This window comes from Heteronotia binoei, chromosome 5 (genome assembly GCF_032191835.1).
Source record: "Heteronotia binoei isolate CCM8104 ecotype False Entrance Well chromosome 5, APGP_CSIRO_Hbin_v1, whole genome shotgun sequence".
In the NCBI taxonomy this organism is placed as follows: Eukaryota; Metazoa; Chordata; class Lepidosauria; order Squamata; family Gekkonidae; genus Heteronotia; species Heteronotia binoei.
This window is the reverse complement of record NC_083227.1, coordinates 5,386,327-5,413,154: the sequence shown is the minus strand read 5'-3', so window position 1 is coordinate 5,413,154 and position 26,828 is coordinate 5,386,327. Positions and strand designations below refer to the sequence as shown.

Sequence of the window (26,828 nt, the reverse complement as noted above, 5' to 3'; positions counted from 1 at the left end):
GAGAACTGGCACTGGCAAGCGCCAATGGGAGAGATGATAAAAGAAGAGAGAACCAATCAGCGCGCAGGAGGCTTTACTACCCGCCCTCCGTGCTTCCAAGACAGATTTAGGCGGGAAAACGGGGGAGGGGGGGGAAATCCCTTCAGAAGGACATATAAGACTCACTAGAGTTTGTTTAGAATTTAAAAACCTTGCTTTAAATGAATCATCCAGGCTGAGGCACCTGGAGGGCAAATACAAGGGAGGGTTTTGAGTCAGATGAAGGGCTGCTGCTGTCCCTTTTCCCTGGACTTTGTGGGGATCTGGGTCTGTGTTCAAATCTACCCCTGTGTGGGACAGAAAGCACATCCCTTCTGTGAGGCTGGAGCTGGCAGGCAGGGAGATGCTGCTGGGTTAGATTAGCTTCAAACGTCACATTTACAGAGAGATCCTGGGGCCACAGGGGAAAAGTCCCCGCCTACTATGGCAAACAACCTGCGGATAGAATCTATATGTGACTCTGCTGATTTTTATTAGTTGGATCTCTAGGACCCTCATAGGGTTGCCAAGTCCAATTCAAGAAATATCTGGGGACTTTAGGGGTGGAGCCAGGAGACTTGGGGGTTGAGCCAGGAGCAAGGGTGTGACAAGGATCATTGAACTCCAAAGGGAGTGCTGGGCCGTCACATTTAAAGGGACTGCACACCTTTTAAATGCCTTCCCTCCATCGGAAATAATGAAGGATAGGGGCACCTTCTTTGGGAGCTCATAGAATTGGACTCCCTGCTCCAATCGTTTTGAAACCAGGAGGGTGTTTTGAGGAGAGGCATTGGATGCTGTGCTGAAAATTTGGTGCTTCTGCCTCAAAAAAACAGCCCCCCTGAGCCCCAGATAACCGTAGATCAATTATCCATTATGCCCTATGGGAATCAGCAGACATTTATCTCTCCTCCCCCACTTTCTGGTGACCCTGAAATGGGGGAAGGCCTCCAAACCGGGGAATCCCCTGCCCCAACCTGGGGATTACACAACAAAAAATGCAAACTAGTGACCAATTTACTAAGAAATATATAGAAACCAGTCCAAATGTCCAAAACATGTACATTCAAGTCCCAAAGCAGTGTGATGGCAAGCCAATCGATTAAGTACTTGTTTCTCTAATTTTCGAAAAGTTTGGACAAGGGGATCCAGTTCTATGAGCCCCCAAAGAAAGTGCCCTATCCTTCATTATTTCCAGTGGAGGGAAGACATTTAAAAGGTGTGCGGTCCCTTTAAATGTGAGGGCCAGAACTCCCTTTGGAATTCAATGATGCTTGTCACAACATAAGAACATAAGAGGAGCCATGTTGGATCAGGCCAATGGCCCATCCAGTCCAACACCCTGTGTCACACAGTGGCCAAATTTTTATATATATATATATATACACACATATATATATACACACTATGGCTAATAGCCACTGATGGACCTCTGCTCCATAGTTTTATTTAACCCCCTCTTGAAGCTGTCTATGCTTGTAGCCGCCACCGCCTCCTGTGGCAGTGAATTCCACATGTTAATCACCCTTTGGGTGAAGAAGGACTTCCTTTTATCCATTTTAACCTGTCTGCTCAGCAATTTCATTAAATGCCCCCAAGTTTTTGTATTGTGAGAAAGGGAGAAAAGGACTTCTTTTTCTACTTTCTCCATCCCATGCATAATCTTGTAAACCTCTGCCATGTCACCCCGCAGTCGATGTATCTCCAAGCTAAAGAGCCCCAAGAGTTTTAACCTTTCTTCATAGCGAAAGTGGTCCAACCCTTTAATCATTCTAGTTGCCCTTTTCTGGACTTTTCCCAGTGCTATAATATCTTTTGAGGTGCGGTGACCAGAACTGCACACAGTATTCCAAATGAGACCGCACCATCGATTTATACAGGGGCATTGTGATACTGGCTGATTTGTTTTCAATTCCCTTCCTAATAATTCCCAGCATGGCGTTGGCCTTTTTTTATTGCAATCGCACACTGTCTTGACATTTTCAGTGAGTTTTCATCTCTACCACGACCCCAAGATCTCTCTCTTGGTCAGAGGCAGGGCGAATCCTAGGGCATCTATTACAGCCCTTCAGTCCTGGGGAAATGAAGTTTAAATCCTCCCTTCCTCATGAACTTTGCGGCTAAGATTGCATCTGCAAATTCGCGCCCAGCCCAATTATTTAGAATAATTCGGAACCTGACTACACTGCCTCAAGGCAACTTAAAAGCTAAGGAATTGGAGATTGGCTGTGAGGCTTTTGCAAAAAATTTTGCGGATAAGGTCCAATCGCTCCGCCATGACTGCCCTGCCAATTTGGAGGCAGTAAGTGAACTCGAAGCCCAATGTGTGTCTTCTGATTTAACTCTGGATTGCTTCGACCCGCTCAGCTTGGAGGAGGTCGACAGAATTCTTGGGCACTGCACGATCCACGACTTGTGACCTGGACCCATGCCCCTCCTGGCTAATTAAGGCCTGCCAGGAGGAATTAAGATATCCTATACGGGATATTATAAATCGATCCCTTTCAGAGGGTGTTTTTCCAACACCCCTGAAAGAGGCATTGGTCCGCCCTCTCTTGAAAAAACCGTCATCAGACCCGGCCGAATTGGCACACTACCGGCCGGTCTCAAATTTGCCCTTTTTGGTGTGCCCCAGGGAGCAGTTCTCTCCCCGATGTTGTTTAACATCTTTATGCGCCCCCTTGCCCAGATTGCACGGAGGTATGGGCTGGGTTGTCATCAATATGCAGATGACACCCAGCTCTATCTATTGATGGACGGCCGGGCTGGTGATGTCCCTATAAATTTGGACCGGGCATTACAAGCCGTGACTGACTGGCTCAGGCTGAGCGGGCTGAAGTTGAATCCGGCGAGGACTTCCGGCAAGATGGCATGGTAACGCGGGTGCCTATCCAAGCGCTCTTGGATGACACTTGGGTTGCAAGCCTTAGGGAGCGACCCCTGGCTGGGTCCCTTCTAAGGAGGTGTCTGGGGACACCCCCGCAGCCAAAGGGAGCTTGCAGAGGATTGAAGGGAGTAGCGGAGGCTTCTCTTTTCAACCTCTGCCTTCCCTGGGCCGAGGCTTACAACTGCTTCATAGCTCAAACTGGGCCGCCGGAGAAAGGAGCGCCTGAAACTACAGCGATTCCAAACTTCAGCCCTGAAAGACTAAGTTAAAAGGTTTGGAGAGAATTTGTATGGAACAGCCTGGATAGGGAATAAGGGGCCAAAATACCTGGTGTTGAGAAGGCAAGTTTCCCTCCGGGCTGAAACGCGAAGAAGCTGAAAACAATCCAAGCGGTAACGGACAGCGGCAAACCGACGAGGTGAGCGAGGAACGGATCCCCCCCCCCCTTCTTATTTTCTTTGAAGAGATCGGACACGCGATAGCTTGTTGATTTCTTACTATTTTTACCCTCTTATCTTGGTGAACTGGCAATAGAGGGGAGGACGGTCAGAAGGCATGGAAGTTAATTAAGACTGAAAAGAAAAAGAGTGGAGACGGGAACAGAGGAAGGGAACGTGAAGAAGGAAGGAGGAGGTTGAAAGGAAGGAGGGGGAAGTGATAAAGATGGACATAAATAAAAAGATGAAAAGAAATGATTGAATGAGAACTTTGGAACTGTAGAGAACGGAGAACGGGGAGAGAGAGAGGGAAGAGCTAGAGGAGTGCGGAGGCTTGAAAGATGGCGGAGGCTGGTAGCGTGTGAAGAGAGGAAACGGAGGACGGAGTGGGAGAAAGGAGGTGGAGGTGGTTCTTAGCGGCTCCCGCCGCGGCTGCCTCCTCCTTGAAGAGTGGGTGATTATCCTGTTCTATCTTGAGACTCTTGACTGTTGCTTTCTTGCTTTGCGCCTGTGCTTGGAGCTACTTGGGCTTTATATGGCGTCACTGAAACATTGACTAGAACTCATTAAAGCCGCAGAGGTTCCTGGGAAGAAGAAGGAAGAGGGAAGAAGGGAGAGAAGACTTCTGGGACTTGTAGTCTGGGACTCCAAGCAAGGATGAAGTATCTACTCAGACTGAACTGACATTACTTTGTTTATTTGTCTTTCTTCTTATTCGACATAAGGCTGAACTAATCTTTCTTTCTCCACCCTGTTGTTTTGATTACTGACATTGCCATAAATTGTTATAATTGAGACTTCACCTTTAAACAAAGGTGAAGCTTTCAGTTAGATAGAATTGTCTCCACTTTGTTTCTCTTGCTTTCCTTGCTGCTTAATGCAATGTAATGAACTATTTGACCTAATAACTTTGATTTATTTGATTATAACTTTGTTGTACCTTTCTGGGTTTTGACCCTCTTGGGTAATTGACTATTACAGCATACTGTTTGTGTTATAGATATATTTAAGTATTGAAAACCTAGTTTGACTTTTGATTTCATATTAATATTGTTTGGATATAGGGGTATTTGACACTGGAGAACATAAAGAGAGATAAAACCAGCATTTAATGGGGATAATATTAATAAATTGAAAATAAAAATAATAGCGGCTTCTGAGGAAGAGAGGAAGAGAAAAATAGACATTTTGTCTAAACCATAAAATGGATCCTAAAATTAAGAAAGCACCCCCAGCCCAAGCTACTCCTCCTGGCCTGGGGAAATCTGCTACTTCAGCATTGAATCAGGATGCTGTTGAAAAATTACATGCCACAATGTTGGCGGGTTTTAAGCAGAACCAGGAGGCTTTGGAAGAGATTCAGGCAGAATTAAAGGAAGATATTAGAAAAACAAATGAAAGGATGGACGAATTTCAAAGGCAAGTCCTAGCAAATGTACAACAAGCACATAAGTTGACAGCCAAGGTTGATGTGCTGGAGGAGCAAGGGAAAACTATGGCTGCTTCGATGAGAGAAGTTAAAAACACCACATCAGATCTAGAAGATAGGCTAGACAAAATGGAAATGGACCAAGCTATGTATAAATTGAGATTTCAAAATGTGCAAGAAGAAAAGGGCGAAGACTTACATAAAAAAATTGAAGAAATTTTGAACCCAGATGGTGAACAGGAGATGAAGGATATAGGCTTAGAAATTGATTGGATAAAAAGAATAGCAACGGCATATACAAAAAAGAACAACCTGCCAAGGGAAATTCACGTAAGACTTATGAGAGTCTCCACATGTGAGAAGATCCTGAGAACTTCAAGAGGAAATGAGATAATGTGGAAAGGAAACAAGATTAAAATCATGAAAGATATTTCCTGGAGGGTAAGACAAAGAAGAGAAGGCTACAGGAAGCTAGTGGCGTGGTTGGTTGACCAATCCATCTCCTTCAAATGGCTGATACCAGAAGGAATTTTTTTCGTGTACCAAGGTAAAAGATTCAACATAACATCCTCGGAGAAAGTGCAAGAGTTCTGGATGGAATATATTGATAATCAAGAGACTGAAACGGAAGAAGAGCAAGAAAGAGAAGAAGCTTCAAGCAGCACCTATAGGCAAAGTACAAAGAAGAGGAAAAATGGGAAAATAATGACAAGATCGCAAGCATCGAAAGAGAAAAGAGAAATATTAGATAGTAATCTAGGACAGAACAATGGATAAGATGGGACTAAAGATAATATCAGTGAACATCAATGGCTTAAATGAACCGCATAAAAGGAGTAAGATATTTCTTCAGCTCAAGAAGACCCAGTCTGATATAATATGTATTAAAGAAACACACATCAAAAAGGAAGATCAAAGATATCTACAAAATAAGAAATTGGGTACCCTCTACCATTCTTCCGATCTTAGGAGAAAAAGAGGAGTAGCTATATATGTGAAAGAATGGATTAACTCTAAGCTACTCTATTGTGATGGTTCTGGCAGAATTGTGTTGGTGGAAGTCGAAGTGGAAGGTAAAAAGATGATTATAGGAAACATCTATGCTCCCCATAACAACCAAGATAAATTTTTTGCTGAATTGTATAAGAAGTTAATTGAATTTGAAAATACAAGTTATTGTATCCTGGGAGACTTCAATGCTGTACATGACGTTCTTAAAGATAAAAAAACTGGGAAGAAAGGGGGGGGGGGAAAGGCTGCGTGGCCTACTTCCCCAAACCTTTTTTAAGATGGCAGACGAACTCAACTTGGTGGATACTTGGAGAATGAAGAACCCCCAGACTTCAGACTTTACCTTCCATTCTCAAGTGCATGATACATGGTCCAGATTGGACATGTGTTGGATGTCAATATCAGTGGCAATAGCAGTGGAACAGGCCGATATACTTCCAAAAGTTTTTGCTGACCACAACCCAATACAGATAACTCTGGGAAAGTCAACCCCCAGGACTCGTTGGACACTAAATACGCAAATCTTAAAAGATAAAGAATTTGTATTGGACTAAAAAAAAAAGATAAAAGTGTTTTTTGAACAAAATCGGGAACATGATACCCCAATCCAAATAATATGGGACGCCTTTAAAGCTTTTTTTAGAGGTTTAGCAATTTCCTACTCAGCTAAAAAAAAGAAACAAAGAACCCAAAAGTATAATGATCTATTGGACAAACTACGTAGACAAGAAAACATCCAAAAAGTAAATAATACAGAACAGATTAAAACAAGGATCCATGCCTTGCAACACCAAATAAATCTACTGCTATCAGAGGAGCTTGAGAGGAAACTAAAATGGACTAGACAAAATTACTTTGAGAACGCGAATAAAACTAGTAGATGGTTAGCCTTCAAGCTGAGAAAAGAAAGAGAAAAAAAAGTTATCAGATCATTGAAGGACGAGAACCAAATAGAAATGGTCAAAGAGGAACAACTGAAAGAAATCGTGAGGAAATTCTATCTGAAGCTATATAAGAACCAGCAAGTATCTGAGCCCCAGCAAGATGAATATTTAAAACAAGCCAAGATGAAACAAATTACAAACCAGCAACGGGAATCTCTGGAAAATCCGATAACAATGCAAGAAATTGTGGAAGCGATTCAAGGCCAGAAAAATAATAAGACTCCTGGCTTAGATGGTTTGCCGATTGAGTTTTATAAGTGTTTTGAAGAGATGCTTTTAATACCATATAAACGTGTTTTGGAAGGAATAAGAGAGACAACTAAAATACCTGAATCATGGCTGGAGGCGTTAATTACATTAATATATAAAGGTGGGACTGAACCTACAGACATTAAAAATTACAGGCCGATCTCATTGCTGAACGTGGATTACAAAATTTATGCGACCATACTAACAAACAGGCTTAAAAAGATTATCCCGAATATTATACACGAAGATCAATCTGGTTTTATTCCCGGAAGAGTAATGAGACAAAACGTTAGAATATTAATGAGTATTCTGGAATACTATAAAGAACATCCAGATAAACAACTTGCGGTAATTTCATTGGATGCAGAGAAAGCCTTCGATAATGTAAATTGGAGCTTTATTTTCAAAACCTTAACATCAATTGGCTGTGGAGAAAACTTTGTAAACTTGATCAGGTCTATTTATGCAAGCCAAAAAGCGAGAATAAATGTTAATGGTTCCCTGACGGACCCAATAAAGATTGAGCAAGGCACAAGGCAAGGCTGCCCGCTGTCCCCTATTCTCTTTGTTCTAGCATTGGAACCGTTACTGCAAATGATCAGAGAAGATTCGGAAATCAAAGGAGTGAGAATTAAAAAGGAAATTTATAAAACGCAGGCTTTTGCTGATGACATATTAATTACGTTGGAAAATCCAAACTCCTCAATTGGAAAGTTGATGTCTGCTTTAAAACTATATGGGGAAGTAGCAGGTTTCAAAGTCAACTATCAAAAAACTAAGTTCTTAGCTAAAAATATGACGAAAGAACAAATATCTGAATTAGAAGTTGAATCAGGATTTGGCTATGAAAAAAAAATTAAATATTTAGGTATAAATCTAACAGCAGAATTGAAAACTCTGGTAAGAGATAATTATGAAAAAATATTAAAAGAAATTAAAACTGACTTAGAAAAATGGAATGAACTGCAAATCTCTTTACTGGGAAGGATTGCAACAGTCAAAATGAATATACTGCCGAGAGTGCTGTTTTTATTTCAGATGATCCCTATCATCCTCCCAAAATCCTTTTTCAAACAACTTAATAAAATAGTGGCAAAATTTGTTTGGCAAAAGAAAAAACCTAGGATTAAACTGAAAGTCCTACAAGATAAGAAGGAAAGAGGTGGGTTTGCCCTACCAGAATGGCAGATCTACCACAAAGCGTGCATCTTGACTTGGATCAAAGACTGGCTGTTATTAGAAAATAAAAGACTTTTAACTCTGGAAGGTGCGGACCTTGTTAAAGGTTGGCACTCGTATATATGGTACGAAGACCCCAAAAAAGGGAGCATCTTTTTTAGACACGAAATAAGAAAGTCTTTGTTCAAGATTTGGGCTGAAATTAAAAAACAAGTATACAGATATACTCCCAGATGGCTCTCCCCAGTGGAAGCTTCAGTGCACCCCAACCTTTTTTGTTGGGGAAACCACCTTACTTATGAATCGCTACTGGATCCTAAACACGAATTGAAAATCGAGGAAAATGCAGATATGGATTGGTGGCTTAAAATGCAAGTTAAATCAAGATATAAAAAGGACAACGAAGTAGGATTCTCCAAAAAGTTAAATGAATTTGATTGCATTATATTAGGAACTGACCGGAAGCTTACTTCAAAAATATATAACTGGCTACTCGATTTGAAAATGCAAGACGAAAATGTGAAGGAAAATTGGATTAAATGGTTACAGGATTTTGGTTATACCATCGAATTAAGCAAATGGGAGAAAATATGGAAAGAGAATTTGAGATTGACAAAATCCGCCCAGCTAAAAGAAAATCTATATAAGATGGCTCATCGATGGTATTTTACCCCAGAAAGGCTTTCCAAAGCCTTCCCAAATGTATCGGATAAATGCTGGAAGTGTGGTAAAGTAAAAGGTTCTTTGTTCCATATATGGTGGAAATGTGACCTTGCAAAAAAATACTGGGTGCAAGTTTCGCTCTGGTGTAAAAAGATGTTAAAGATTAATATTCCTCATGTGCCAGAATTGTACCTATTGAACATATGTAAAATCCCTATATCTAAAACAGCGAAAAAATTATTGTTTTATATTATTACAATAGCGAGGACCTTATTTGCTAAATATTGGAAAACGTCTCAGATACCATCCAAAAGAGAGTTTATGTTAAATCTTTTAAATGCTGCAGAAATGGATATGTTAACATGTAGATTGAATGACGGGAACATGGAAGAGTGTGAGAAAACGTGGTATCCAATGTATGAATGGGCAAAAAAATTGGGATTTGAATGGTCTTGAATAGAGATATTAATATTACAATATTTAGTTTCTTGTATATTCGCTCCAGAAGATAAAATGTATATAGGATTATGAATAACATCTTTTTTGTTGTTGTTATTGTTGTGAATGCTGAATTGTTGTTTAGTTGTTATTTCTTTGGTTGTTTATTGTTGTTGTTTTCTTTTTGTTGTTGTGTAATGTTATAATAAAAATGTTAAACTTGAAGTTGAATCCGGCGAAGACTGAGGTCCTTTGCGTGGGCCGCGGCGGACTGGGAGGGGAGATTACCCTACCGGCTTTTGACGGAGCGCCACTGGTACCAGTGCGCAAAGTCAAGAGCCTGGGAGTGCTACTGGAATCCTCTCTATCAATGGAGGCCCAGATAGCCGCCACTGCTAGATCCGCCTTCTTCCATCTCAAGAGGGCGAGGCAGCTGGCTCCCTTCTTGGAGCGCAGCGACCTAGCAACTGTGATCCACGCAACGGTCACTTCGAGACTAGACTACTGCAATGCCCTCTACATGGGGCTGCCCTTATACCGAACACGGAGACTTCAGGTAGTCCAGAACGCGGCGGCCAGGCTGCTGGAGGGACTACCACGGTGGGAACCTGCGCGGCCTGGGCTGCGGGATCTGCATTGGCTGCCGGTTGTGTACCATGTTCGCTATAAAGTGCTGGTTATTACCTTTAAAGCCCTATATGGCCGAGGACCTGCCTACCTAAGGGACCGCCTCTCCCCATATGTGCCCCAGAGAGCACTGAGATCTAGCTCTCAGAACTTACTAACAATCCCTGGGCCAAGAGATGCCAGGTTGAAGGCTACTAGGGAGCAGGCCTTCTCAGTGATGGCCCCTCGTTGGTGGAACCACCTTCCAGAGATGGTGCGAGCCCTGCGGGACCTGAACCAATTCCGCAGGGCTTGCAAAACATTTCTTTTCCAGCTTGCCTTCGAGATAGAACCCGATTAATCTGACACGTGGACATCTAGCCATCTTGTGGATATTATGATTACAGTATTTAGCACCCATTTTATACATTTTATCTATTTTAAAAATTTATTATGCAATTGATATATTTAAATTGTTTACATTGTTTTATGAATCATGGGATCCCCATGTCTGTTAGCCGCCCTGAGCCCGCTTCGACGGGGGAGGGCGGGATATAAAAATAAAGTTATTATTATATTATTATTATTCCAGCAGCTGCAAGTGGAGGAGTGGGGAATCAAACCTGGTTCTCCTGGATAAGAGCCCGCACACTTAACCACTACACCAAACTGGAAGAAGAAGAAGAAGAAGAAGAAGAAGAAGAAGAAGAAGAAGAAGAAGAAGAAGAAGAAGAAGAAGAAGAAGAAGAAGAAGAAGAAGAAGAAGAAGAAGAAGAAAATATTGGATTTATATCCCACCCTCCACTCCAAAGAGTCTCAGAGCGGCTCGCAATCTCCTTTACCTTCCTCCCCCACAACAGACACCCTGGGAGGTGGGTGGGACTGAGATGGCTCTCACAGCAGCAACCCGGTTCTCCCAGATAAGAGTCCGCACACTTAACCGCTACACCAAACTGGCTCTCCAAATAGCATGCCACCCCCATTTTGCAAATCTCTTGAATTGCATAGCTGAGATAGAAAGAAACACACACCCCGCCGAGCACTCACGGCCAATGTCCTTCATCAAAGAGTCAGAACCCCTGCCCCTCCACAACAAAAAATGCTTCCTCTGGGTCAGCAGCCCGGGCTTGGTGGCCGACCAAATGCAGCAGAAGCACTTGAGTTTCGCTTCCCCACACTTCCCCCCCCCCCCAAGCAGAACTGGCATTTGGAGAAGCAAAAAAGAGAACCTGACTCTGATCTGGAAGAACTGAGACCAGCACCTTGCAGTTGCCAACAGGACTGGAGAAAAATGTCCTGACCCAGGGATGGCGAAACCTGGTTAATGTAAGAGCCACTAGAATAAACACCAGATGTTTGGGAGCTGCAAGACTTGAACGTCAGATGTTTGACAACCGGAAGGAAGGAAGGAAAATAAATGCATATATTGGCCACTGTGTGACACAGAGTGTTGGACTGGATGGGCTATTGGTGTGATCTAACATGGCTTCTCTTATGTTCTTATGTGACACAGAGTGTTGGACTGGATAGGCCATTGGCTTGATCCAACATGGCTTCTCTTATGTTCTTATGTGGCACAGAGTGTTGGACTGGATGGGCCATTGGCTTGATCCAACATGGCTTCTCTTATGTTCTTAGTGGGGAATCAAACCCAGTTCTCCCAGGTAAGAGTCCGCACACTTAACCACTGCACCAAATTGGCTCTTTCTTTACTAAGTAAATTCATTTGCTCTGGGGCTGTAACGAAACGGGTAAATTGCTGGCAGTTCCTAGTCTTGAAATGGCTGCCATTTTGTAGTTTATTGTTCAAAATGTCCTCCTCTGACCTACAAGGCCCAGCAGCCCTTGGGCCTAAAAAGTGCAGGGGTGGGGGGAGAAGAACTTCCCCAAGGGGCGACCTCTATAAAGACTCCTATCCAAGAAGGAAGCAGGCAGTCTTTGATCTACTGAAGAGTAGGAGAGACTGCTGTGGAAGGGCTGTGTAGGGTGAACAGCGGTGGAAAACGCTTGAAGTCCGAGCTGGTACCCCAAGGCATTCAGCTGCAACCAGTTTGGGGTACACTGGAGGTTTCCCTGCCCTCTCTAGAGGGGGAGAGAGAGAGAGGTGAAGGAGAGCTGGAGGCCTGGTGCAGAAGAGATCTGTCCTGCACTGCAACCTCCCAAGGGGAGAGGTAGTTAGGGAAGTGTGTAGGGAGAGAAGACTGCGTTTTCCTTCTGGGTTATTTGTGCCCTGTTGGTCCTCAGGATATGTGTTCCCTGCTTATAATGTAAATAGTTTGAGTAAATATTTTTGAAGTTACTGGAGTCGTGCTCTGACCACTTCGTCTCCCCTGCTCTGCCCGTTACCAAGAAAGCAAAGGAGAGGCCTGTTTTGGGGTTGCCAACTTTCCAGGGCCACCCCAAAGAATTGGAGATTTCACCTCCAAACAAGGAGATTGAGGCAGAGGGGGTCTCGCTTCACTGTTCCTCTAAGATGGCAGTGACAAATTTGGTGAGTGGTGGCAGCAAACTAAGGAAAGGTTACACCCATACATTCTTATGCGGCCATTATGTTCTTAGGTTCCCCTGTACTCAGGGCTTTTTCTGTGGAAAATGCCCAGCAGGAACTCATTTGCATATTAGGCCTCACTAGGGTTGCCAATCCCCAGGTGGGGGCAGGGGATCCTCCGGTTTGGAGGCCCTCCCCCCGCTTCAGGGTTGTCAGAAAGCGGGGGGAGGGGAGGGAAATGTCTGCTGGGAACTCTATTATTCCCTAGGGAGATTTATTCCCATAGAAAATAATGGAGAATTGATCCGCAAGTATCTGGGGCTCTGGGGGGGGCTGTTTTTTTAGCTAGAGGCACCAAATTTTCAGTGCCTCTCCCCAAGATATCCCCCAAGTTTCAAAACGATTGGACCAGGGGGTCCAATTCTATGAGCCCCAAAAGAAGGTGCCCCTATCCTTCATTATTGCCTATGGAAGGAAGCCATTGAAAAGGTGTGCTGTCTCTTTAAATGTGATGGCAGAACTCCCTTTGGAGTTCAATTATGCTTGTCACAGCCTTGATCTTGGCTCCACCCCAATGTCTCCTGGTTCCACCCCCCAAGTCCCCAGATATTTCTTAAATTGGACTCGGCAACCCCCTGATGTCGCCACCGTTTAACATAGGGCTTTTTGGTAGAAAAAGCCCAGCAATAACTTATTTGCATATTAGGCCACGCCCTCTGATGCCAAGCCAGCCGGAACTGCGTTCCTGCGCATTCCTGCTAACCCCCCCCCCTGCAGTCATTTGACAGCGCCTGGGATTCTTCTTCCTCCCCCTGGGGCTGAAGGTTGCCGGGAACTACATTTCCCAGAAGGCCTTGCAAGCAATGGGGAAGTCCGCCCCTCTTTTCAGTGGTCGAAAGTGGGAAGCAGAAAAGATTTGGAGTGGGGGATGGGGGAAGCGTGCAGTCCAGCAGCCGTGCCTCTCCTGTCTCCTTCCCCCAGGCTGGAAGGCGAATTTGGCTTGTGCACCTTTGCTGCTGCAGCAGAAAGACAGGTGAGCCCAGGGATTCTTCAGATCGGTTTGGGGGAAGGGGAGAGGGGGGCAGAAGGTTTGCACGGGAGGGAAAGAGGAAGAGGTGGCCGGAGGGAGCATCCTCCCTCTCCCAGGATTTTTTGCATGGGCATGTGAGGAACGTAGCTGGAGAGTGTGGAGTCTTCATAGGAAACCATCCCGATTGCTTTGCTGCAAAAAGGCTAAGAGAGCTAAGACAGAAAGCCAAGGGCTAGGATAGAAAGCAAGTGTTTCTTCAAGCAAATTCTGATGTTAGCGCTTGCTGGGTGCAAAGGCTCTCCCCCCCCACACACACACACTTCAGGGTCATCAGAAAGCGGGGGGTCGGGGGAGGGAAACGTCTGCTGGGAATTCCATTATTCCCTATGGGACCAATTCCCATCAGGCGTAATGGAGAATTGGTCCACAGGCATCTGGGGGACGGGGGGGGGGGAAGGGTGTTGTTTTTTGAGGTAGAGGCACCAAATTTTCAGCATAGCATTCAGTGCCTCTCCCCAAAGTACCCTCCAAGTTTCAAAAGGATTGGACCAGGGGGACGAATTCTATGAGCCCCCAAAGAAGGTGCCCCGTCCGTCATTATTTCCAACGGAGAGGAGGCATTTAAAAAGCATGCAGGCCATTTAAATGGAATGCCCAGAACTCCCTTTGGAGTTAATTATGCTTGTCACATCCTGACTCCACCCCCAGTGCTTACTGGCTCCGCCCCCAACGTCTCCTGGCTCTACCCCCATAGTCCCCATAGATGTTTCTTGAATTGGACGTGGCAACCCTATTTTGCTAGAGTCCCAATACTTGATTCTAGGCTCCATTGCTCAAACCCCCTGTGAGAATTTTGCTGAAATCTAAGATCTGACAAACTTTCTAATATCTTCCCCCACAAAAAATGGGAAAATAACTAAAACATTTATAGCAGACGTATGGAGATCGGCCCCCTGCCACCGGGGCCAGACAGGAGAAAGTAATGTGGAAAAAAGTATGATGGGAGTAAGGTTTCACAATGACAGTTGTACTTGTACATATGATGGGAGTAAGGTTTCACAATGACAGGTAGATGCTGAGCTGATATAATTTAGTACACCTTCCTGTGATGTCGGGGGGGGTGTGGCTTGCTAAGGAGATGTGCTAATGAGCTCCGGAACCTCTTTTTCTACAAAATGACCCCTACTCAGGGTCCATCTGTTACATGATTCAAAAACCCAAGCGCCAAAACCTACCGATCACCTCTTTTCCCTCCAGACGTCCCCTTCCCCTTTTCAGCTGATGATCCATTTCATACCAGACTACCAATGTCTCTGTGAACTAAATAACCCAGCTTTGGAGATTCCTGATAGCTAGTCCCAGGGCAGGGTGACAAGACCGTGCGAGAACAGCGAGAGAACAGCGAACTAGGCAAAACAGGACCCTCAAAGGTTACAACAGATTAGAGGCCTACCCAAAGTTCCCCCCCCCCCTTAAGACATGAGAAGAGGCACTCATGAAACTGAGGCGCCAAGCTTTCCTCTGATCGTAGATAAATAATCTACAATCGGGGGTTGGTTGGTAGACTTTTTGAGTAACACAGAAAGCCTCTGCAGGAAAAAAAATGCTTAAAGCAGAAACCTTATCTGGAAACACAATGCTGACGTATTTCTGGAGTTCAACGTGCAAGTTAATTTAGTAGATAGTCTTATTACCGCTGAAGGGCCCATGGCACACAGTGGTAAAGCAGCAGTACTGCGTTTGGAGCCCTCTGCTCATGACCTGAGTTCAATTCCAGTGGAAGCTGGATTCAGGTAGCCAGCCCAAGGTTGACTCAGCCTTCCATCCTTCCGAGGTCGGTCAAATGAGTCCCCAGCTTGCTGGGGGGGGGAGTGTAAAAGACTGGGGAAAGCAATAGCAAACCACCCCATAAAAAAGTCTGCCGTGAAATCGTTGTGAAAGCAACGTCACCCCAGAGTTGGAAATGACTGGTGCTTGCACAGGAGACCTTTCCTTTCCTTTCCTTTCCTTTCCTTTCCTTTCCTTTCCTTTCCTTTCCTTTCCTTTCCTTTCCTTTCCTTTCCTTTCCTTTCCTTTCCTTTCCTTTCCTTTCCTTTCCTTTCCTTTCCTTTCCTTTCCTTTCCTTTCCTTTCCTTTCCTTATTACAGCCACTTCCTCCCCCCCCCCCCGCATTTAATTGGATTCAGTCAAGATAACCCCAGTTTGTGCAGTTTTCTGAATTTGTATTTCTTGGCGAACTGGAGGTATATTATAACTGTTGGAGGCTAAAAACAAACCAAAACACAAAGCCTAATCCGGTCTTTCTTGCCATCGCTTTTGTGTCTTGCATTGTTAATCAACTGAGTGGACAACGAGATCCTTTATTTTCCTCTTTCAGAGCCCCCCATGTCCTTTGAGGAGGTGGCCGTGTTCTTCACGGAGGAGGAATGGGCCCTTCTGGATCCAGGCCAAAGAAAACTCTTTTGGAAAGTGATGGAAGAAAATTACGAGACCGTGGCCTCTCTGAGTAAGGATCTTTCCCCTTTTATTATGAACGCAGCAGAGATAGGAGGGTGTGGCGTCTTCCTTTGACTCTCTTGATGTTCCACACCGTTTGCTTTCTTGTGACGGAAGGGTAAAGCTTTTGGGTCACTGCTGTGCGGTCCGTTTTCTGCTGAGCCCGAAGAGGACTGAGATCGCAGAATTAAGAGTTTTTATAAAAATAAAAAAGGGAGATTTATTCACACACACAGAAAGCTCTCCGACAACAGAACAAAGGAGCCACAAGATCTTCTTTCCCCATTCCAAAATGCCACACTTTTAAAATTCTGTTTGGGTGTTGCTGTTGCAGGAGACGACATTTCCCAGAAGGACTTGCGAGTAGCGGAGAGAAGATCCACCCTGCCTTTTCTAGGTGTCCAGGGCACAGTTGAAACTCAAGATGGAGACGGAAATGTATGGAATACGCCGTTCCCTGGAGCCTCCCTTCTTTCGTGTTTCCCCTGGCTGGAGGGAGAATTTGGCCTGTGTTTGTCTGCAGCAAAGGTGAGTTTAGGACTGACCTTGGCCAAGGATCACACAGCCTGGGGTGAATTGGCATTTGGTTTGTTAGGGGGAAAAAAACAGAGGGAAAGCCCTCTTGACTTTAATTAGGACAGTGTATGTTTAAACAGCTGGATGCAGCCTTTACAGTAGGGTGTCAAACTCATTTGTTATGTGGGCTGGGTCTGACATAAAGGAGTCCTTGTCATAAATGTAATGCCAGGCACCAGAGAGATAAACTTTTAAAGGATACAAACACACAACAATTTTAAAAGCTTAAAATAAGACATGCTTAACACATTAGCACTCATTGGTCTTAAAGGTGCTTTCGTTGTATCTCTCCTGCACAATCCAGGGAACTGGGCAAAGGAAGCTCCGGCTCTTTCCTTCCTTCCTTTCCCAGGGGACCAGGAGGGGGAGGAGCCTCAGCCAATAGAAGGAAGAGAGGCTTGGCTCAGTAGTTTTTTTGTGCAATTGAGAGAGCCTGGCAAAGCAATCTATGCCTCCACCCCGTCCTCCCCAAGGGAGCCAATACAGAAAATAGAGCCTTTGACACCCCTGCTTTAGAGTAACACAAAATGCCTCTGCAGACAAAAATGTTCAAAGCACAAATACTTTCTCAAATACTGTTCCTGTTTATTTCTGGGGTTAAGCGTACAGAGTAGTATAATGTCAGCTATACGGTCTATTATCTACCCCCCACACACATGTAACTTGATTCCACCAAGAGAAACCCAGTTCTTTCCAATTCTCTGAGTTGGTGTTTCTTGGAGACATTCAGTGTATAATACCGAGCAAGAGTCTGAAAATGAAATGTGACAGAATTTGGGCTTCGGTGGAGACATGAGAATTTCTGTTCCTCTCAATATACTTTCTAAAGATGCTAGGAAGGAAAGGTCCCCTGTGCAAGCACCAGTCGTTTCCGACTCTTCTTCTAGTTACTGGGTGTTCATAAGAACATAAGAGAAGCCATGTTGGATCAGGCCAATGGCCCATCCAGTCCAACACTCTGTATCACACAGTGGCCAAACTACACACACACACTGTGGCTAATAGCCACTGATGGACCTCTGCTCCATATTTTTATCCAATCCCCTCTTAAAGCTGGCTATGCTTGTAGCCGCCACCACCTCCTGCGGCAGTGAATTCCACATGTTAATCACCCTTTGGGTGAAGAAGGACTTCCTTTTATCCTTTTTAACCTGACTGCTCAGCAATTTCATTGAATGCCCACGAGTTCTTGTATTGTGAGAAAGGGAGAAAAGGTCTTCTTTCTCTACTTTCTCCATCCCATGCATAATCTTGAACAAAGTAGAACAAAGTAAAAGCGTTTCTCTCTCTCTCTCTCTCTCACCCACTGGACTGATGTCTCGTCAATCCGCAACAGGCCCAGGGGCGAGAGTTGAATTTTCCCTGCTGCAAGAAACAAATGCTAATTTCCTTCCCTTTGGTTTGATGTATTGCATTCCTCAATCGGTTGACGGGGCGGTAGGATGCGTCTTTCTTTCCTGAACGATCAGGGACAGGAATAGGTGATCAACTGGACCACGTGTTCCTCTTTCAGAGATTCCGAGTGTCCTTTGAGGGCGTATTCATGTTCTTAACAGAAGAGGAATGGGCCCTTCTCTGCCCAGGCCAAAGAAAACTCTACTGGGATGTTATGGAGGAAACTTTTGAAACCGTGGCCTCTCTGGGTAAGAATGCTTTCCTTTCAATCCTCAATTTTGGGGCACACATTCATTTTAGCTGGGGCTGCGGGGGTCTATTCCTGATTTGGTTGGCCTCCCCGGCCAGTACTGTCACCTGTGCTAGGAAATGGAATAATAACTCCCTTCTCTATGAGATATCATGATGTGAGATGGCTAGGCTGGGCATTATGTGACGACATGATAAGCTTTTCTTAGTGCTGTTGAGTTGTCTGTTTATAAAATGTTTGCATTGTTTGTATTGTTTTATCGTATGTTGTACTCCGCCCCGAGCCCCACGGGGAATGAGCGGAGCAGAAATATACTAAATAATAATAATAATAATAATAAATAAATAACGATGATGATGATGATGTGCTGTTGAGGGCAGAAAGGAGCCCCCACATTTTGGGATCTTGTAGTGCCTGAAAAAGAAAACATAAAATATTTTCCTGCTGTAAAGAAAAACCTGTTGCTGAAGCAGACTCTGGTTGGGAGACACAGACAGTATCCAGTTCGATTCCCACTAGCAAATCCTTCTGACTCCTTTTTTCTTCTTCAGCCCATCTGTTTTGCTGAGAGCCAGTTTGATGTAGTAGATAAGTGTGCAGACTCTTATCTGGGAGAACCGGGTTTGATTCCCCACTCCTCCACTTGCAGCTGCTGGAATGGCCTTAGGTCAGCCATAGCTCTCTTATCTGGGAGAACCGCGTTGGATTCCCCACTCCTCCACTTGCAGCTGCCAGAATGGCCTTGGGTCAGCCAGAGCTCTCTTATCTGGGAGAACCGGGTCCGATTCCCCACTCCTCCACTTGCAGTTGCTGGAATGGTCTTGGGTCAGCCAGAGCTCTCTTGTCTGGGAGAACCGAGTTTGATTCCCCACTCCTCCACTTGCACCTGCTGGAATGGCCTTGGGTCAGCCAGAGCTCTCTTGTCTGGGAGAACTGGGTTTGATTCCCCCCTCCTCCACTTGCACCTGCTGGAGTGGCCTTGGGTCAGCCATAGCTCTCTTATCTGGGAGAACGGGTTTGATTCCCCACTCCTCCACTTGCACCTGCTGGAATGGCCTTGGGTCAGCCATAGCTCTCTTATCTGGGAGAACCGGGTTTGATTCCCCACTCCTCCACTTGCACCTGCTGGAATGGCCTTGGGTCAGCCATAGCTCTCTTATCTGGGAGAACAGGGTTTGATTCCCCACTCCTCCACTTGCACCTGCTGGAAGGGCCTTGGGACAGGCAGAGCTCTCTTATCTGGGAGAAACGGGTTTGATTCCCCACTCCTCCACTTGCACCTGCTGGAATGGCCTTGGGTCAGCCATAGCTCTCTCATCCAGGAGAACCGGGTTTGATTCCCCACTCCTCCACTTGCAGCTGCTGGAATGGCCTTGGGTCAGCCATAGCTCTCTTATCTGCGAGAACCGGGCATGATTCACCACTCCTCCATTTGCACCTGCTGGAATGGCCTTGGGTCAGCCAGAGCTCTCTTATCTGGGAGAATTGGGTTTGATTCCCCACTCCTCCACTTGCAGCTGCTGGAATGGCCTTGGGTCATCCAGAGCTCCCCTATCTGGGAGAACCGGGTTTGATTCCCCACTCCTCCACTTACAGCTGCTGGAATGGCCTTGGGTCAGCCATAGCTCTCTTATCTGGGAGAACTGGGTTTGATTCCCTACTCCTCCCCTTGCAGCTGCTGGAATGGCCTTGGGTCGGCCATAGCTTTCATAGAAGCTATCCTTGAAAGGGCAGCTGCTGTAAAAGCACTTTCAGCCCCACCTATCTCACAGGGTGTTTGTTGTGGGGGGGAAGGTAGAGATGATTGTGACCGCTCTGAGACTGTGAGATTCCGAGTATAGGGCGGGATATAAATCCAAAATCTTCTTCTTATTATTAGAGTGGCTCTTTTTCTCAGAGGCAGTGAGGCTGAGGGGAGGAGGGGAGGAAAGGCCCCACGGATTGGACTAGGCCAGAGAAGGGGCCCTCGCTCAATGGTGAATCCAAGTCTATAATTCAGTCGACAGCATTTGCAAACGGAGTTCAGTGAGGAGACTCTTCATTTGTAGGGCAGAGGAAGGCCTCTCTCTGGGGTCCTCCCGATGCACTACCTCTTGGGGGAATGGTGGAAAATTGTAGGCCAAATTTTGGTGGAGGAGAACGTGAAAGTCGGCGGTGAGGAAGATACTGGGCGGGGGAGGAGACGCCAGGCAAAAGATGCTGGGATGTGAACCTCCAGCTCGCTTGTGCCAGGGTGGTTCCGTTCCCTCCATTTCTGCCCCGGCAAGTCCCACCAGCATCCTGAAATGGGTGACCAATATTGAGGCGTTTCACTTTATTTTCTGGTAGCTACAAGTTTGCACTATCGACCAGAGCTTCTGACAGAGTTGTAGTAGAAGCGCCCACCAAGTAACTCTGGTCAGACCAGTCTCAGTTGCAGTTCTAAGGAAGACACTCACAAAGACAGCCGGTTCTACAAACTGTATTGGGTTCAGGCAGATATCAGAATCAAGAAGCAGTCCAATAGTCATACGCTTACAATCAATGAAGCCACGCAGAAGTACAGATACACCGTCCAAGAGATTAGTCAATACACAGTCCACAGTCATCAATTCCAATTTCCATCCAACGGTACGCCACGCTATATCCGTCCTTTTCTATCCCATGCCGAACAGTAGCTGGCTACTGCATTTCAAGTCGCCTTAGTGTCAAGTCTGTGTATAACTCTGGCTCGGGCAGAGCATTCTGGGAAAGAACCAAAGTGTTTTCAAGTGCTGCTAGCTTAAACTCTGACCGACCCCCTCCCTTTTGTTATGTAGTATTGCTTTGGGAAATGGGAGAGTGTGAAGCGATAATCGGTGCCTTCTCAGGCCAGAGGCAACGTAGGAGTCAGGAGTGTGCCTTGTTCAAGGCCAACGAGCCTGAGAACGAAATTGTAACATCTGTGTGTGAATGTGCCCTGCATAGTGCCCCTCCCTCAGGAATCCTTTTGATGTATCCCTTATAGCTTGGTACCTACTGTATGATCTTCAGTCTTTCAATACCGGCCTTGCCACAAGTACCAGATTTTAATAAACCAGTTACTTTTATCAACAACGACTCGTTATTGAATCTGCCGACTTGACACTTAGCCAATCCCATTCCAAATTGGTTAATGGCTCACACCTGATGACACTATAGCACCTGTACTCAAGGATGACACAATCCTGTGGCAGTTCCAATTCACCTTAAAGTAATAGGACACTGACAGCTTCCACTGCAGAAAGCACATGGGGGTGGTGGGAAGAGTCTGGGGGTGACATGGTCCAGCATTTTCCAATTCCTACAATGTTTGGCACAGATTCTGGGGAGCACCCCAAGTTCCACTATTTCCCCTATCCCACGCTATTCCCTCTTCCTTCTTGGCAACTCCTGTATCCTCCCAATTTTCTGCCTCCTTCCACCTCTCAACCAATCTACCGCCATTCCCCCCATCTTCATTTCTCCCTCTTTCTATTCCCCAACACTTTCTGGCTGAGAAAAATTTGTCCCAGCCCAGCCATTAGGGGATGGTCCAGTTGCCATGTGGGGAACCTGCAAGGGATTGTGGGAAGTCTCTTATTTCCCCCTGTATCCCCCTCCCTGTACTGTTTCCCTCCTCCTGGCAGCCCCTGCATGTTCCACTTCCCATATTTATTTCTCTGGTAAGCTCCCACCAAACAGCCTTGAAGAATGACCAAGAGAGAGATCTTGGGGTCGTGGTAGATAACTCACTGAAAATGTCAAGACAGTGTGCGATTGCAATAAAAAAGGCCAACGCCATGCTGGGAATTATTAGGAAGGGAATTGAAAACAAATCAGCCAGTATCATAATGCCCCTGTATAAATCAATGGTGCTGCCTCATTTGGACCACTGTGTGCATTTCTGGTCACCACACCTCAAAAAAGATGTTCTAGCAGTGCAGAAAAGGGCAGCTCGAATGATTAAAGGGTTGGAACACTTTCCCTATGATGAAGAAAGGTTAAAACTCTTGGGGCTCTTTAGCTTGGAGAAACGTTGACCGAGGGGTGACATGATAGAGGTTTACGAGATTATGCATGGGATAGAGAAGGTGGAGAAAGAAGTGCTTTTCTCCCTTTCTCACAATCCAAGAAGTCGTGGGCACTCTATTAAATTGTTGAGCAGCTGGGTTAGAGCGGATAAAAGGAAGTATTTCTTCACCAAAAGGGTGATTAACACATGGAATTCACTGCCGCAGGAGGTGGCGGCGGCTACAAACATAGACAGCTTCAAGAGGGGATTGGAAATACATATGGAGCAGAGGTCCATCAGTGGCTATTAGTCACAGCGTTTTGTTGGAACTCTCTGTCTGGGGCAGTGATGCTCTGTATTCTTGGTGCTTGGAGGGGCACAGTGGAAGGGCTTCTAGCCCCTCTTGTGGACCTCCTGATGGCACCTGGGGGTGGGAGGCTGGCCACTGTGTGACACAGAGTGTTGGACTGGATGGGCCATTGGCCTGATCCAACAGGGCTTCTCTTCTGTTCTTATGGAACTCTCTGTCTGGGGCAGTGATGCTCTGTATTCTTGGTGCTGGGGGGGCACAGTGGGAGTGCTTCTAGTGTCCTGGCCCACTGATGGGCCTCCTGATGGCACCTGGCTTTTTTTTGGTCACAGTGTGACATAGAGTGTTGGACTAGATGGTCCATTGGCCTGATCCAACATGGCTTCTCTTATGTTCTTATGTGACACAGAGTGTTGAACTGGATGGGCCATTGGCCTGATCCAACATGGCTTCTCTTATGTTCTTATGTGACACAGAGTGTTGGACTGGATGGGCCACTGGCCTGATCCGACAGGGCTTCTCTTATGTTCTTATGTGACACAGAGTGTTGGACTGGATGGGCCACTGGCCTGATCCAACATGGCTTCTCTTATGCTCATTTATCTAATCTTCCATGCTGCATTTCAGCTATTTCTCAGGTGACTGTTTTTCTCTGCTGTTCCATTATATTCCCACAACAACCCTGTGAGGTAGGTTAGGCTGTGTGTCGAAGGGCTGTGGTTCAGTGGTGGAGCATTTGCTTGGCTTGCAGAAGTCCCCAAGTTCAATCCCCAGTAGCATCTCCAGTTGAAGGGATCAGATTGCAGGTGATGGGAAAGACCTCAGCCTGAAACCTTGATGGAAGGGCGGTCTGATTCAGCGTAAGGCAGCTTTATGAATTCATGTGTGCTCTTGCAGTTTCCTTCCAGAGTCAAATGGGGATTCCACACTGAGTCTCCCAGACCCTAGTCTGAAGCTCTAACCACTAGACCACACTTGCTGGTGAATAGGAGGTAGCCAGTACTTGGTGAGTCCTGCGGAGCAGGTGGTGTTCAGGGGAGATGGGCCTCCAAGGCTGGAGCAACCCTCTCAAGGGGACTGTTGCCTGCCCCTGCCTCAGCCAGAGCTTGAAGGCAGACAATACTGCCTGGTGGCTTTGCAGGGGCCACTGGAGGGAGGCCTTTGTTTCTTAGGGGACAGGCACGGCTTCTAGTATTCTTGGGGTGTTGAAACCCCCAGTGTATTCTGCAAGTTTGGATCATTTTCCAGGTTTGTTGAAAGGTGTATCTTGTCTGTCCACGTCTCCAACCTCTGGATATGTGTGCCGTGTCATTTTTTTAAATATATTTACTCAAAATGTTTCAATACATTTCAAGATGTATAAAGCATTCCGTTTCCTATTCTGTTTTATGTGTTTCCAAACCAAACACCAGAAAACTTAATAACCTTAATGTTATCTCAGGAGCAAGCTGAAATTACCTCCTCCTTCCTTCGATCCCACCGTTGCTTCTTTTCCAAGACATCTGGTGGGTGTTTAATTATTGCCGAGCCCTTTTGTCAAGCCCTTGGCTCTGGTCATGCAAAGTACCATTGACTGCTCTGTACCTTAAATTTGGAATTTGTACCTTATGATTCTTCTTATGATTTTCGTCTCTCTGTTGCAGTTGCAGATGCGAGGGAGAAGGGGAGAGAGACGGAACCAGGATGGAGAGTTGTGGGAAAAGACAACGATCTACAGGCGGAAGCAAAATCTGAGGATCAAGCGGTACCAAAGAGACCTTGCAGAAGGAAGAGGGAACAAAAACAGAAGCAAAGGAGAAATAAGCTTGAGGTCTCATCTGAAGAAGATACAAGGAAAAGAAAGAGAAAGCCTAATGGTCCCATGAACCAGAAAGGATTCAATTGCAAATTCAGTGCTAAGATTCACACAGGGGAGAAACTATATAAACGTTTGGAATGTGGAAAGGGGTTCTCCAAGAATAACAACCTAACTGCACATCAAAAGATTCCTGTTGTGGAGAAGTCATATAAATGCTTGGAGTGTGGAAAGTGCTTCTCTCGGAATAGCAACCTAACTTCACATGTAAAAATTCATACTGGGGAGAAGCCATTCAAATGCTGGGAGTGTGGAAAGTCCTTCTCCCATAGTAGCAACCTAACTAAACATCAAAAAGTCCATACCGGGGAGAAGCCATATAAATGTTTACAGTGTGGAAAGTACTTTTCTACTAATGCCTACCTAACTACACATCAAAGGGTTCACACAGGGGAGAAACCATATAAGTGCTTGGAGTGTGGAAAGTGCTTCTCTCAGAGAAGCAGCCTGAGAACACATCAAAAGATTCATACTGGAGAGAAGTCATATAAATGCTTGGAGTGTGGAAAGTGCTTTTCTTGGAACAGCAACCTAACTGAACATGTAAAAATTCATACAGGGGAGAAGCCATTCAAATGCTGGGAGTGTGGGAAGTGCTTCTCTTTCAATTACCACCTAAAAAGGCATCAAAAAGTTCATACTGGTGAGAAGCCATATGAATGCTTGGAGTGTGAAAAGCATTTCTTTGGGAAATCCAGTTTAAAGGCACATGAAAGGATTCATACTGGGGAGAAGCCATACCAATGCTTTCAGTGTGGGAAGTGCTTCTCCCAAAATGGTCAACTAACTACACATCAAAATACTCATACTGGTGGGACGCCGTATAAATGCTTGGAATGTGGGAAATGCTTCTCCCAGAAATGTAACCTAACTTCACATCAAAAGGTTCACACAGGGGAGAAACCATATAGATGCTTGGAGTGTGGAAAGTGCTTCTCTCAGAATAGTACTCTAAAGACACATCAAAAGGTTCATACTGAGGAGAAGCCATATAAATGCTTGGACTGTGGAAAGTGCTTCTCTCATAATTCCAGCTTAAAAGGACATCAAAGGATTCATACTGGGGAGAAGCCATATAAATGTTTGGACTGTGGAAAGTGCTTCTCTCATAATTCCAGCTTAAAAGGACACCAAATAGCTCATACTGGGGAGAAGCCATATAAATGCTTGGAGTGTGGAAAGTGCTTCTCACAAAATGTTAAGCTAACTACACATCAAAAGATTCATACTGGTGAGAAGCCATATCAATGCTTGGAGTGTGGGAAACGCTTCTCCCAGAATTGTAGCCTAACTTCACATCAAAAGATTCACACAGGGGAGAAACCATATAGATGCTTGGAGTGTGGAAAGTGCTTCTCCCTGAATAGCCATCTAAGGGCACATGGAAAGGTTCATGCTGGGGAGAAGCCATATAAATGCTTGGAGTGTGGAAAGTGCTTCTCTGGGATTTCCGGCTTCAAAGGACATCAAAGGAGTCATACTGGGGAGAAGCCATATAAATGCTTGGTGTGTGGAAAGTGCTTTTCTTGGAAAGAAACTGTAAAAATTCACCAAAGGATTCATACTGGGGAGAAGTCATATAAATGCTTGGAGTGTGGAAAGTGCTTCTCTCGGAATGATACGCTAAAAGCACATAAAAAGATTCATAAAAGCCAGGCTTTTAATTGATCCAGTGGGCATCTTCTGAAGTCATTGCTTCCCCAGTACCCTACTATCAAGGTGCTTAAGTTGTGTTGAAAGTTTCCAGCCTATGTGCTGTTGTGTGGTTTGTTGCATGGACCACTGTTTTCTGATTTGATTTGCAGTTAGGATGCTGTTTAATTCTGATGTGGTTTATTTTAATATTGTAAGCCACCCTATGCCCGCTTACGTTATAACTAAAAAAATGTAGTCCCCTGTGCAAGCACAAGTCCTTTTTGACTCTGGGGTGACGTTGCATCACAACGTTTTGACGGCAGACTTTTGACAGTGTGGTTTGCCATTGCCGTGAAAATGTTGTGAAAGCAACGTCACCCCAGAGTCGGAAATGACTGGTGCTTGCACAGGGGACCTTTCCTTTTTTTCCTTGCCATCACCTTCCCCAGTCATCGACACTTTCCCCCCCAACAAGCTGGGTATTCATTTTACTGATCTCGGAAGGATGGAAGGCTGAGTCAGCCTGGAGCCGGCTACCTGAACCCAGCTTCCGCCGGGGATCGAACTCAGGTCGTGAGCAGAGCTTAGGACTGCAGTACTGCAGCTTTAACACTCTGCGCCACGGGGTTCTTTAAGGGTACTTAGGAAAGGAAAGGTCCCCTGTGCAAGCACCAGTCGTTTCTGACTCTGGGGTGACGTTGCTTTCACAACGTTTTCACAGCAGACTTTTTACGGGGTGGTTTGCCATCGCCTTCCCCAGTCATCTACGCTTCCCCCCCAGCAAGCTGGGTACTCATTTTACCAACCTCAGAAGGGTGGAAGGCTGAGTCAACCTGGAGCTGGCTACCTGAACCAGCTTCTGCTGGGATCGAACTCAGGTCGTGATACCACTCTGCGCCACAGGGTATAAATTGAAAAATTATGTTAAATACTGGGGAGAA

The 26,828-nt window shown here is 45.4% G+C and overlaps 1 protein-coding gene across 1 annotated transcript; it reads left to right on the top strand.

The window, feature by feature from the left end:
- Nucleotides 1-13,253: 13,253 nt before the first annotated feature.
- LOC132572104 (zinc finger protein 345-like) lies at nt 13,254-26,152 on the top strand. Its single transcript, XM_060238900.1, has 5 exons — nt 13,254-13,382; nt 15,757-15,885; nt 16,210-16,403; nt 17,965-18,094; nt 24,041-26,152. The coding sequence occupies exons 2-5, from the start codon at nt 15,765-15,767 to the stop codon at nt 25,918-25,920; spliced, it is 2,325 nt and encodes a 774-aa protein (XP_060094883.1). The 5' UTR covers nt 13,254-13,382; nt 15,757-15,764; the 3' UTR covers nt 25,921-26,152.
- The last annotated feature ends 676 nt before the right edge of the window (nt 26,153-26,828 follow it).